Source organism: Sinocyclocheilus anshuiensis, unplaced genomic scaffold (assembly GCF_001515605.1).
Source record: "Sinocyclocheilus anshuiensis isolate Anshui unplaced genomic scaffold, SAMN03320099.WGS_v1.1 scaffold110, whole genome shotgun sequence".
Classification (NCBI taxonomy): Eukaryota; Metazoa; Chordata; class Actinopteri; order Cypriniformes; family Cyprinidae; genus Sinocyclocheilus; species Sinocyclocheilus anshuiensis.
This window is the reverse complement of record NW_015544155.1, coordinates 1,364,937-1,378,626: the sequence shown is the minus strand read 5'-3', so window position 1 is coordinate 1,378,626 and position 13,690 is coordinate 1,364,937. Positions and strand designations below refer to the sequence as shown.

Sequence of the window (13,690 nt, the reverse complement as noted above, 5' to 3'; positions counted from 1 at the left end):
ACAAAGACAACAAAAAAAAAAAAAAAAAACTTGCTACCATCTAAAGCCATTGAATCAAACAGTGAATGAAATGATGAACAAATCAGTACATGAATCTGAACAACTTTTTTTGTTCAACATAACATCCTGGTTGTCAAATTTGGGATGTATATGACAGAATACACATACGATATGACAGAATGGAAAAAAAAACACAACTTTAAACATGGTTGGATTAGCATGCTGCCAGCGTGCAAATTACAGGTTTACACGATTAAACCATTCTGGAAAAGTGAATTCAGTACCGGTAGAACATGCCACTTAAGTCATAAACATGCAGATGGGTATCTTTGGCTACTGAGTTGCATATCATGTTGTTTCTTAAGTGTCTTGCTACTGGCATTGCTTATTTAAGCTCCAGTAGAGGTCAGCAGGTGACTCTCAGCTCAGTTTGGTCCAGCTCCAGGGCCTGGAATGGGTCAAATGGATGCTTTGTGGCTGTTTCCAGACCACAGAAAATGAAATGGAGCAAAGATTTTCCCATGAAGCCAAGGGTCTCTTGGGGGACACTCGCTGCGCTAGGTCAGAGAGCTAAGCTAGGGCCCACACCCTACACACTCAGACACACTCAACTCCAAACTTAGCTGTTTGAATTCAGAGAATTCGAAAACATCCCCATTCCATTTTTACACAACCAAACACCTCCAGATGACAGGAAATGTGCATTTTCTCTCAAAGAAATCCTCTCTCACATGCACCTCAAGTGTGTATGATGGTTCCTGTTCAATTATATAAGGATTTGTTTTAATCACAGACCACAAGTGTGAGTCTGGACAGGCCTTGCCATGATTTGACCGCTACAGACATGGAGCCAGCCCTTTCCTCTGTAGCTGTACTCAGAACTGTCAGCGTGACAAATGAGAGTAAACAGCGTTACCACAGGCAGTCATATGCCTGGCACAAGAGCACTGCAATCTGTAGGACAAGTGTGTGCAAAGCCAACCAAACCTTTCAAATCCTTTTCAGTCTCCAGATTTTGAGCATTTGGTCATTTTTAAACACTCTTAGATATTTACTTTCTTTTTGTTCTACTTCTCACTGTTATACAGTATGGCTGGAATGTTACTCATCCTGGATTTTGGGGCGCAGAAGAGCTGTTTTTTTTTTTTTATATGGGTAAGGCGGGGGTGTGAAGCCCCTCCAGAGCCCCTCCAACCAGCAGGAAATACCAGATAATTAAACTAGAGCTGAATTCTCCAATTATAGCTTTGCACAGAAGAGATGCTCAGTACAGGGTACAGAAATATGGGAATATATGCATTCTTAAGCCCTACTCGGACGCTAATTGTTTCTCATGAGGATGTCAGTAAAAATGAATTTGCATTGCATCTCGGTGAAAAAACTCATGCATTCAGATGCCAATTTGTTCATGGTGTAGGAGTGAGTTCCAACGAAGCTGGGAAAATGGTGCTCATGTGGTCAGTCACATGATTGTCAGCTGTAAACAAAATGTATGTTACTGCTTGGAAAATTAATGAATCATACTTAATTTAATTATAGAAAAATAACATCCATTTTACTATTTTATTATTTTAATATCCTATATAATAATACGAAACTGACACACTATGATTTAAATGGCTTCCTGTCTCAAAATGCTGGATGTCTTTTTAAAAATGTGGACATAATTAGAAATAAGTTAACTCTTATTTACATAAGGTAAACATTTGGGTAACACTTTCAGAATACTGTTCTGTCGTTAATGAATAACTACACAGGATCAAATAACTAATGCACTAATAACATTCTAGTAACTACTATCAACTAACAAAAAACTCTTATTAATGATTTAGTAAGTAATAGTGCCCAGTTGAAAGTGGTAGTTCACTATTAGCTAATCAGTAAATACTTTGTTTTTTCATATATCCCGGAGAACTACTAAGAGCTACTATACAGGTTCATAATTAATGTGAATTATGCATAATGTATAATAAATTGTAAAGTGAAGATCATGGTAACCCACTAGTAATGGGGAAGTAGTTAGTAGTAACTAGGAACTACTAATTATTCTCAGTATTCAGCATTCTAAAGTGAAAAGCATGATAACTCCCTAATATTGACTGACATTGTAAGCTTTTGAGATATATGTAAGGTCTTTCATAGTAATGACTCAAGTGTCACTACATCCTTCTAAAGGAATTACTAATTATTTGGATCAGTATTCTAAAGTGAAGATCTTGGTAACCCACTTGTAATGACTCAAGTGTTACCAAATCTAGCAAAAGGAATTGCTATCCAGAATCTTACAAAAACCTCAAAAGCTTACAATGATTTCAGTAATTACTAGAGACTTATCGTGTTTTTCACTTTAGAATACTGATCCAAATAATAAGTAAATCCTTCTGAAGAATTTGGTAATACTTGAGTCACTAGTGTGTTACCATGACCTTCACTTTAGAATTAATTATACATTATGCATTATTCATTTTAATTATGAACCTGTTTACAGTAGTTCTTAGTGGTTCTTGGGGAGGGATGGAAAAAATAGTAGTTCCTGATTAACTAATAGTGAACTAGCACATTAGGTTAAGCACTATTTCTTGCTATTACTTACTTGTTAGTTACTAGTAGTTACTAGAGTGCTAATATTGTGTTACACATGTGTTCTTGTGTAGCTGTTCATTAATGACGGAACAATATTCTAAAGTATTACCAACATTTGACCTGGCTACTTGTTTGACTAGTAAAATTATCAGTTGTGCAAGACCTAATTATATTAGTATTTCATTATATTAATATTTTTTTAAAGTACTGCACCCCATAATAATGGGCCATTTCAAAACCTGACATAATACAATCATTGTTAAAGTTTCCAGTAACAAAAGTGTCCATATTTAAATGTGTGCACATTACCACAAAGTGCAACAATTGCCTTATGGGATTTACAAAAAAATTTTGAATTGATCCCTCCTTGAAAACTCAGAGATGTGGATTTGGATGGCAATTAAATTACCACACGGCCTTGTTAGAAGTCTTCTAATTTCTAGTGAAATCAGTTTTATTTTATTTCTAGTTTTTATATTCTTTATATACTGTATATACCTTTATTTGACCCTCTAATTCTAGCACTTTCTATTCTATTTTAATTCTACTTTATCTACATTTATCTTCTTTATCTTCTTTTTTTTTATTATTATTATTTATATTTTTCTATTCTATCTACTTGTTTGTTTTGACTGCTTTTATTGTCCTCGTTTGTAAGTCGCTTTGGATAAAAGCGTCTGCTAAATGACTAAATGTAAATGTAAATGTATATAACAAACCTTTAAAAAACTCAGAATGAAATCAAAATTAAATACAACTATTTCAAATTAAATATTTCAATATTTTATAATTGAATATAGTGATATTTTGTATTTCGTTTGTTTTACATTATCCCTTTCTTGATTTGCAGGTCTAGATTAAAAAAATTTTGAATAAATAAAAAAAAATAGAAAAAAAATTAATTCACAATTAGAATTAGTGCACTAAACAAAAAAAAATATATACAAATGAAAATCATAGTGCCATTCTATGGCTCAAACACATTTTCACTGCAAAGAATCTATGTACTTTATATGTCATAAATCCAGCCTTAAAGTGTTAAAAACCTTTAGAAGTCAACTCAGGTTCCCACACAAAAATAAACATTCTTTGCTTTGACAAAAACTTACATTTTTATGCAATTTACTTTCCAGAATTGCCTTTATGGGATGGCATATTTGTAGTACAACCCAACAGGCCTTCAACAACGATTGTAGACTTTAGCAGAAAATTGGAAAATGAATCCATCTGATCATCCGAACAAGAAAATGTGCCCTCAGAGTCCATTAGCTTTGTGTTTACATGCAGAATTTAATGTCCTGTGGTCTGTCAGCTGCCAAAATCTAGGAATGCACCTGTTTCACATTTAGGGCTTCCACTCTGATTACTCACATAGGAGCATGACACAACATTGTGTTCAACTCCATGAACTAAAAATAAGACAATGTCTACAAAATTATCTTGTTATGTGCCTAAACATACATAAAAAGTATAAATAACTGAACTAATTATGGATAAAAAGATTTTTTATCACTTATCAGTTTTTTTCCCTATAGGTGCTATCTTTAGAGTGGAAGGAGAAGCGACAGGGGTGCGAACGCACCTGGCAGAGCTGGTGTGACTAGAGACAGCTGTAATGAGGTGGAACTAAGCTACTGGCCGCTTACCTGATCACCGGTGTGAATAAACTATGGAGTCGGCAGAACAGCCTCACACCCTGAGGGGAAGAAGGACATTTGTTCTTGTGTGCCAAACTTTTCCAAAGGGCAGAAAGAGATAGAGAGAAACTGGCCATTTAGCAGAGCATGGCTGCTTGAGTTACCTTGGAGATAACATCCTGCATGTCGCTGCGAGGGTGGTATGTGCCGTCATCATAGCGAAACCTATAGAGCACCGGCTCTGGCTTAAACTGGTGCTTGTCTGTAACTGAAATGAGTGTGTGGAGGGTGTGGAGATTAAATTAAGAGTACAACAAAATGCATCCAAATAATACGTTTCCATATAAATGTATGTTTACACTATTGTTCAAAAGTTTGGGGTCAGTACAATTTTTATTTTTCAATAGAAATCAATACTTTTATTAAGCAAGGATTCATTCAATTGATCAAAAGTGACAGTATTTACAGTGTTACAAAAGATTTAGATTTCAAATAAATGCTGTTCTTTTGAACTTCCTATTAATCACAGAATCCTGATAGATAAAAATGTATCATGGTTTCCACAAAAATATTGTTTTCAACATAAGAAATGTTTCTTGAGCAGCAAATCAGCATATTAAAATTATTTCTGAAGGATCATGTGACACTGTAGACTGGAGTAATGATGCTGACAGAAATAAATTACATTTTTAAATATATTACAAAAAAAAAAATACAAATAATAATCTTTCCAAAAATTCTAAACTGGAAAACCCCCAAACGGGAGAATATATAAATAAATGAAAATATTACCAACTATAATAGCAATATTACTAATAAAGTTCATTTACAAGCAGTCCCACAAAATAATTACATAGATTAAATTTTTGAAAAGTTTTGTGAACAATTTTTTTTAAGTAATTGTTAACCTTTATTTGTACACAATGTATGTCATTTATTTCAATTTATTAAAATAGTAGTTGTAATTTATTTCACAAAATTGTCCAATAACGGGAGCAATGAAGATTACAGAAGTATCAGCTGGTAATGTGATCTCAGAATGATGGCCTCTATGTGGCAGCCTGCTTTATGAAGAATAAAACAGCTTTTATAAGGCTACTGATATGACTGGACTCATTTTGTAATTTTAAACATATTTGCCAAAGGTAAAAGTAATTTTTTGTACCCTTTTTGCATTGCTCATTAGCACTTATATTTCAAATACATACAACATTAACAATGTAATGTAAAGATTTAAAACGTATGGCTTATATTCTATTTGGATTCATTTTACATGTGCATGGAGACAGAAATTCTATACAATGAGGCTGATTGAATATCTTTGTTGGTATTAAAAAGTTTTACAACAATGGCACGAACAGCTACAAAAACTCTTAAGGACCTTCAGAATCTCTCAGTGGAATTTAGAAGCTTTCAGCTCCATGTAAGCACAAATGCAAGTAACACTAACATGCTTATGAAAAGTAATCCCTGCCAAATGAATTCATCCTCCTCAGCGAACACTCAGCAAAGGCTTAAAGATCTTTCTCACCAAAGCTGTAAATGTGAGCGAGTGGACAGAGGGCCCTAATGCTCAAATTTATTTCTCCCTGTTAGGAAGCGGTGAAGTGAAAAGTGATTTAGCATGAAGTCCTGGCTCAAAGCCAGTCAGTTTCCTTTAAGGAAAAAAAGGTCTATATGGTGAGCATGCATTAAGCAGAACTGGAACCCACGGACCAAACAAATGACAAAAGAAATAGCAGAAGACCAGCCATTTCCCTCGGTATTAAACAAACATCAGGGTATGAAGGGGTGAATATTTGTAACACTTTATATAAACATAGACAAAGTAATAAAAAGCCATCTGCTCTTGGACACTCCCAGAATTCCTCAGGGCTTGAGACCAGTGATGTCAGGGCTCTTGAAATATTAAGAGGGCTATTTGTCCAATCAGCCATCTGCATTAAACGGATAGTTCACCTTAAAATTAAAATTATGTCATAATTTACTTCCCCTCATGTCATTCCAAACCTGTATGACTTTTTTTCTTCTTCTGTGGAACACAAAAAAATATATTTTGAAGATTGTTGGTAACCAAACGCTTTTAATTTCCTTGTTGACAAAAAGGGCCCCAATAGGACCCAAAACTGTTTGGTTACCAACATTCTTCTTTTTTGTTGCACAGAAGAAATGTATACAGGTTTGAAATGACATGAGGGGGAGTAAATGATGACAGAATTTTATTTTTGGGTGGACTATACCTTTAATATATTAATAAAGCACAAACAGTGATGATGAAAACTCAACTTATTATTTTGAGCTAAGCAGGCATGAAATAAACTTGATAATCAGGCCCACTGGTTTTGACTGATGACTAATGGCCTTTAGTTCAATATGGTGTATTGCCTTTTTTCCTATTTATAAGATTAGCATATGTGTTAAACATTTTTTTCTGTACTGTATTTTATCAATTGCTATCTGGCTCTCAACTATCCCCTAATTCTTACAGAATTATAATAACTAAGGCAAAAGAAATTACATTTCAGTCATCATTACTCACTCTCGTGTCATTTCAAACCTGGATGACTTTTTTTCTTCTGCAGAACACAAAAGAAGATATTCTGAAGAATGAGGTTTTGAAGTTTTGTCCATACAAACTAAGTCAGTGGGTTGCAAAACAACATTGGACTCAATTAACTTTCATTGCATGGACAAATAAACACTGAGCCATATTTCAAAATATAATTTGTGTTCCACAGAAGAAAGAAAGTGATACGGGTTTGGAATGACATGAGGGTGAGTAAACATCAACAGAATTTTTTTTTCTCTTTAATTCTTATTTAATTCAGTCAACTGTTTGTAGTCAGCACAGCAGGAATTTCCAAATGTTTTTGTCAGACGAATACCTTTTGACCTATAAGATTTACTTGAAGTACCTCCTTAGGTTTTAAGTTAATATTTCAGTAATTTAACAAACCATTTGCATATTCCATTTTTTTCAGTTAATGCCGGTTGATGGTCACGTGATACGAAGGTTTTCTTTTTTAGTAAATGTTTTATTTTGATTATCTTTTATTTTTAAAGGATTTATTTCAACATTTTGATAATTTAATGAATCATTAGTGTTTCATCAAATCTCAAAACCCCCCTGCCGTTCTCCCACAAACCCCAGTTACACAACATAGTTACCGTAAAAATCTGAACCAATACTGACATGCAGAAAGTCAGAATATGTTAGTAAAAGATAAAAATGATGGCATAGAGTGGAAATGGAACTAACCGTGGTGGATGATGCCATTTTCCAGAAGAGCCTGGCCCAAATGAACCCCTTCCTCAGGGTTATTGGTCTCTCCGATCTCCATCAGCCACGACACAAACTCACTAAGAAAAGAGAGACAGAGGACATATAAATAATGTGAGGACAATCAAAGAGGGACCGATAAATTATATGAATGACTGTCAACAAAATACATTAAAACTGAGTGCTCACACCACAGAGACGAGCTAATACGATTAATAGTCTTCATGTGCAGTGAGGTGGAGTTTAAGTCTGGTCACATTTCCTTTTTCTTTCTTTCTTTCTTTCTTTCTTTCTACACATCTATTTACTATCCATCTATCTATGAATCTATCCATTGATCCCCTTAACAATGAAGAGATTAGAATAAGAAAAAAATGTACTCCTTTTCTATTTCTCTCCTACTCTTTTTCAATCTTTGTCTGGTTTCTTAAGTCTTTTTCTCCCGATAAAGCTAAACTGACTGCCCTGTATAATTTTGTAATTTTGCTGGGTAAAGCCACTGTCTCAGTGGGGGATATCTGATTCTACTCCCAGCACTCCCTCTCCTTCCCATCCACCTCTCCACAAAACCAAAACGAGCATGCCAAGCTCCACCAGTGTAATCCTGCGGCTCTTCCCAGAGTCTATGGAACCCAATTGTGATACAGCATGAGAAACATCTCAGACTCCAGCAGACCTCTGAGGTTTTAGAAGACAGAATTTCTCTAAAAAGAGACCAACCTTAGGTCTGTATTCCAAAGCATTCGTGAATTACAACCAGTAAAAAGTGTACAAAGTTTGGATAGTGCACTTTCGCTGACTGAATGAATGATGGATATGAAGAGATAGAAACGGAAAGAGAAAATGACAGTGAACAAAATGAATAAAGAAAGATGAACACAGAACAAGACAATGTATAAATGTAGAGCATAACATCAGCACAGTCTCTGTGACAGAATTAGATACAATGATTGAAAGAGAAAGAGTGAAAAGACAGGAAATAATGCAGGGTTTGTCATTCCGCTGTCACGTTGGTAATTGCTTTCAAATTTTGACCTCCATTTCTGCACAATTGAACTGTACATCACACCACGGTATTACTGAAATTAATTCCACCAGATCACAAAGACAGCAGGATTTTAATCAAGAAACACAGATGTTCCAGTAGCTCAGGTGGCACATGCAACTATTATTATATTAGGGCTGATAAACAGAATTTCAGTTTGCTGGTCTATACTATTTTCCAGCTCAGTGATTCTGTTTTTTTTATTTTTTTTTTGACATGTTGGTGTTTTATCTTTCACTTGGATGTTATAAGTTGCACTGAGTAAATACAGCTGCATTTCAGGCTGCAAAGCAATAAAATGTGATCATTTTAAAGGGGGGTGATTCTTTTCTATACCCATGCAGAAAGTCAGAATATGTTAGTAAAAGATAAAAATGATGGCATAGAGTGGAAATGGAACTAACCGTGGTGGATGATGCCATTTTCCAGAAGAGCCTGGCCCAAATGAACCCCTTCCTCAGGGTTATTGGTCTCTCCGATCTCCATCAGCCACGACACAAACTCACTAAGAAAAGAGAGACAGAGGACATATAAATAATGTGAGGACAATCAAAGAGGGACCGATAAATTATATGAATGACTGTCAACAAAATACATTAAAACTGAGTGCTCACACCACAGAGACGAGCTAATACGATTAATAGTCTTCATGTGCAGTGAGGTGGAGTTTAAGTCTGGTCACATTTCCTTTTTCTTTCTTTCTTTCTTTCTTTCTTTCTACACATCTATTTACTATCCATCTATCTATGAATCTATCCATTGATCCCCTTAACAATGAAGAGATTAGAATAAGAAAAAAATGTACTCCTTTTCTATTTCTCTCCTACTCTTTTTCAATCTTTGTCTGGTTTCTTAAGTCTTTTTCTCCCGATAAAGCTAAACTGACTGCCCTGTATAATTTTGTAATTTTGCTGGGTAAAGCCACTGTCTCAGTGGGGGATATCTGATTCTACTCCCAGCACTCCCTCTCCTTCCCATCCACCTCTCCACAAAACCAAAACGAGCATGCCAAGCTCCACCAGTGTAATCCTGCGGCTCTTCCCAGAGTCTATGGAACCCAATTGTGATACAGCATGAGAAACATCTCAGACTCCAGCAGACCTCTGAGGTTTTAGAAGACAGAATTTCTCTAAAAAGAGACCAACCTTAGGTCTGTATTCCAAAGCATTCGTGAATTACAACCAGTAAAAAGTGTACAAAGTTTGGATAGTGCACTTTCGCTGACTGAATGAATGATGGATATGAAGAGATAGAAACGGAAAGAGAAAATGACAGTGAACAAAATGAATAAAGAAAGATGAACACAGAACAAGACAATGTATAAATGTAGAGCATAACATCAGCGTGACAGAATTGACAGAATTAGATACAATGATTGAAAGAGAAAGAGTGAAAAGACAGGAAATAATGCAGGTCCGCTGTCACCGCTGTCACGTTGGTAATTGCTTTCAAATTTTGACCTCCATTTCTGCACAATTGAACTGTACATCACACCACGGTATTACTGAAATTAATTCCACCAGATCACAAAGACAGCAGGATTTTAATCAAGAAACACAGATGTTCCAGTAGCTCAGGTGGCACATGCAACTATTATTATATTAGGGCTGATAAACAGAATTTCAGTTTGCTGGTCTATACTATTTTCCAGCTCAGTGATTCTGTTTTTTTTATTTTTTTTTTTGACATGTTGGTGTTTTATCTTTCACTTGGATCATTTCAGGCTGCAAAGCAACAAAATGTGATTATTTTAAAGGGGGGTGATTCTTTTCTATACCCACTGTACATATATATATATATATATATATATATATAAGTTAGTTAAATACTTTTTTTTAAATATGCTATAGAAAAAAAGTGTTAATGAAAAAAATAAGTTATCATTTTAATAAAGGTGGTATTTCTTGGATTATGGTGAGATGAAAATTACTGGTTTTTACAAACACAGAAAATAATTTTACATGTGCAGATAGAAAATGACCATTATTGTTAATAATAAATGAGGAAGAGTCCATAATAAACATCACCTGATAAATATCCAATATTGACTAATACTGAAATCAATCAATCAATCAATCAATCATGGACACCTAGAACACATATACTAATAAATGTGTATACACTGTAAATTGTTTTGGATAAAAGCATCTGCTAAATGCTGTTTGCTAGTCCTGAGTGAGAACAAAAAAATACATAATTTCTTTGAGCAGCTTGATCTAAAAAATTGAGTTTAACTAAATATAGTGAATAATTTCCTTAAAGCAAGTGTTTCAATTAAGTCTGTTTGTTAATTAAGAGCTAACATTTGCTAAAAATTCAATACTCAGAGATTAACATGCAAATTTAGCACATTAAGCAAAGTGAGAGACACTTATTGCAAGGGGAGAACTATATTAAAGCAGAGCAGAGTGAAATTATGTTAAAATAATGAGGGCATAGAGATACATGAAGCAAACAGATGAGATTGGTCAAAAATATTACTGGCTGTGAATCACACGTTAAAATAGTAACACAAACCGGTGGCCAGATCACTACAGTGTTTCAGCACATTCACCCAGAAAGAGATATATTTTCACAGGTTCTGCTGTCATATGTTTCTTCAGTCCATCTGGCTTTCAGAGATGCACAAACCACCCACTCATGAACATTATCTGCTGTTTGTGATGTCTATCCTTAATGAATCCATTCCCGCTCCAGACCTCGCTGTCTGTGTGCTGTCTGGAAACGCTGGGGGAAAAAATGTTGTGCCCCTAAATCCATTTACAATATAATCTGGCCACAACTATAAGCAGTTGTTCTTTGAGGAGGCTTTTTTATTATCATTTCCTTTGAACAGGCAAATCCCAACCAAAAATGGCATTATAAAGAGTGGTTGAGTGTCACAGCATCCTGTCTTATTTTAGTGAACGGTGAGGTTGTCGTATTGACATCTCAAAGGGTTTAAATTATGAATGTCAGCTGCAGTGACTTCTGGATTGCCAGACGAGCTGAGTTAATCTGAGTTCAGCCTGAGGATTTCCCAACCACACTTAAAACAAAAGAGATCAGAGCAGGAAAAATCGAACACATCTTGGAACAATCTCCTTTATATTTTCTGGTCTGGGTACTGAAGTGTAATGCAAACACTTACATCTTCAAAGCTAGGCGGCAATATTTCTATCAGATCAAACTTAAAACGATGATAACTTGTGCAGAGACTTTATAAGTCGTTGAAAAAAAAATTGTAAATCAATATTCTAAACTCTAGGTTAACATAATCGTGGGTTATTTTATTTCACGTTTCCCTAGTTCTTAATTCTTTGAGTAGTTAGTTTAAAAGGTTTCATGTGAGAACCCTGGGTTAACCTTCTTATTTGCATATTCATGAGGTATTTATAATGTTGATTTGTTTTAATACCTGCTTGTCTAAATATGTAAATATTGCCAGATAAATCTGCTCTGGTTTAAATCTCACTTTTGCTGTAACTGTGTCCCTAAAATGCTGAATGTAAACTTACAGCATTAATATTTAATGAGGCAAACATTAAGGCAGTTTATGATTGGTTGGCTGATGCTAAACAACTTCATGTTACATTCTAGCACATCCTCATTTCACACTGCAATTTGGGGTTAACAATGCAAAAGTAGTGCATGGTTGGTAATGGAGGCATTAAAAGGGGGACAGCAGCCTTAAAAACTATAAGTATGGAACACTGCCAAAAAAAAAGGTGGCTTTAACCCGGGGTTAAGTGAATTAAATTCAAAAGTTCCGAATCAGTAAGATTTTTTTTAGGGAAAAAAATATCATTTTATATATAAGGACGCATTAATTTGATCAAAAGTGACATTAAAGACATTTCTAATATTACAAAATATTTCTATTTCAAGTAAATTATTATTATTTCAATTAAATCGAATCAGCCAATGAAGTGCAGCAGTTAAATACATCTGACTGTTTGGAGGTGTGGCAGAGCTTTACTTCTCCTCCTCCATCATCTCATTCAACATGTACATTATATGTTCTACAGTCCAGCTGTCAGACTTGTGTTCCTGTTTTGTTGTGTTTCTGTCCCCATGTGCTACCCATGACCCAGTTTCTCCCTTGTCTGATTGTGTTCATTTGAATCAGGTGTGTCAATTACCCTTGTTTCATCCTGTATTTAAAGTGTTGTTTGCCCTATGTTCCCTTGTCCAGTGTTAAACGTCTAGTGGTGCTACGTGTGTCTCCTGCCTGCCTGTGTTACCCCTGCTTGGATGTTTATTAAAGACTGTTATCCTGAATCTCCTTCGTCTCCGCGCTCCTTTGCTCCTCACAGTAGACATCCTGACAGAACACTGGACCAAATATGATGGTAAATTGGGCTGAGGACCAGCTGTGCTGTCTGCGACAGGGTGGTTGGCCTCTGGAAAGCTATGTGGAGGAATTCGTCGAGCTTTCCCATCAGGTGAGCTGGCCCAACGCCTCACTATGTGCCTGTTCTAAGTTGGGACTGGATGAGAGCACAATTCGTTGTAGTTCTCCCGTTTGTGACTTCTCTTTGGTTGAGTTAATCAATCTCATCCTTGTTTTAAACCTCTCTAACTTTGAAGTAGAAGAAGTTAGAGAAGATAAAAGCCGTTCTCATCCAGCCCTTTCTGAGAGCCACTGGGCCTCGCCAGCTCACCCCATGCCAAGATCCTCCACATACCTGGCCGTTGGCCCCGACCACCCATATTCTCCTGTGTTTCCCCAAGCCAGTAAGTGGGTTTCCAACAGCGCTGACCTGGGGGCTAAAGTTGCGGACCCAGGATTAACATATGTCCGGTCAGTGCTGAAATCCGCCTCCCTTCCTCCATTTCCAGCTCCCAGAACCATTCCGGTCCTCAGCCCAGAAACAGCGGCCGCTCCACTCTCAAGCCTGCCAGCCGCTTCACTCTCGAGCCCGCCGGCCGCTCCACTGTCAAGCCCTGTGATGCCAGCTCCAATCTCCTTAACCTCAAACCAAAAGAGGAGCATGAGGAGGAAGAGACTGTTTTCAACCCGGATCTGCTCTCCAGAGTCCGCTCCAGTGTCGGCTCCATCCCCTGAGTCCGCTCCAGTGTCGGCTCCAGCCCCTGAGTCCGCTCCAGTGTCGGCTCCAGCCCCTGAGTCCGCTCCAGTGTCGGCTCCAGCCCCTGAGTCCGCTC

At 36.3% G+C, this 13,690-nt stretch overlaps 1 protein-coding gene across 1 annotated transcript in view; it reads right to left on the bottom strand.

Moving 5' to 3' along the window:
• The window catches only part of LOC107695383 (phosphatidylinositol 3,4,5-trisphosphate-dependent Rac exchanger 2 protein-like), a 123,841-nt gene that overhangs the window by 64,625 nt on the left and 45,526 nt on the right, over positions 1–13,690 (bottom strand). Inside the window, exons 11-13 of the mRNA XM_016495267.1 lie at positions 8,950–9,050; positions 4,385–4,488; positions 4,230–4,279 (exon numbers count right to left, since the gene is read on the bottom strand). Coding sequence (XP_016350753.1) covers positions 4,230–4,279; positions 4,385–4,488; positions 8,950–9,050 — 255 coding nt within the window. The remainder of the gene's footprint in view (positions 1–4,229; positions 4,280–4,384; positions 4,489–8,949; positions 9,051–13,690) is intronic.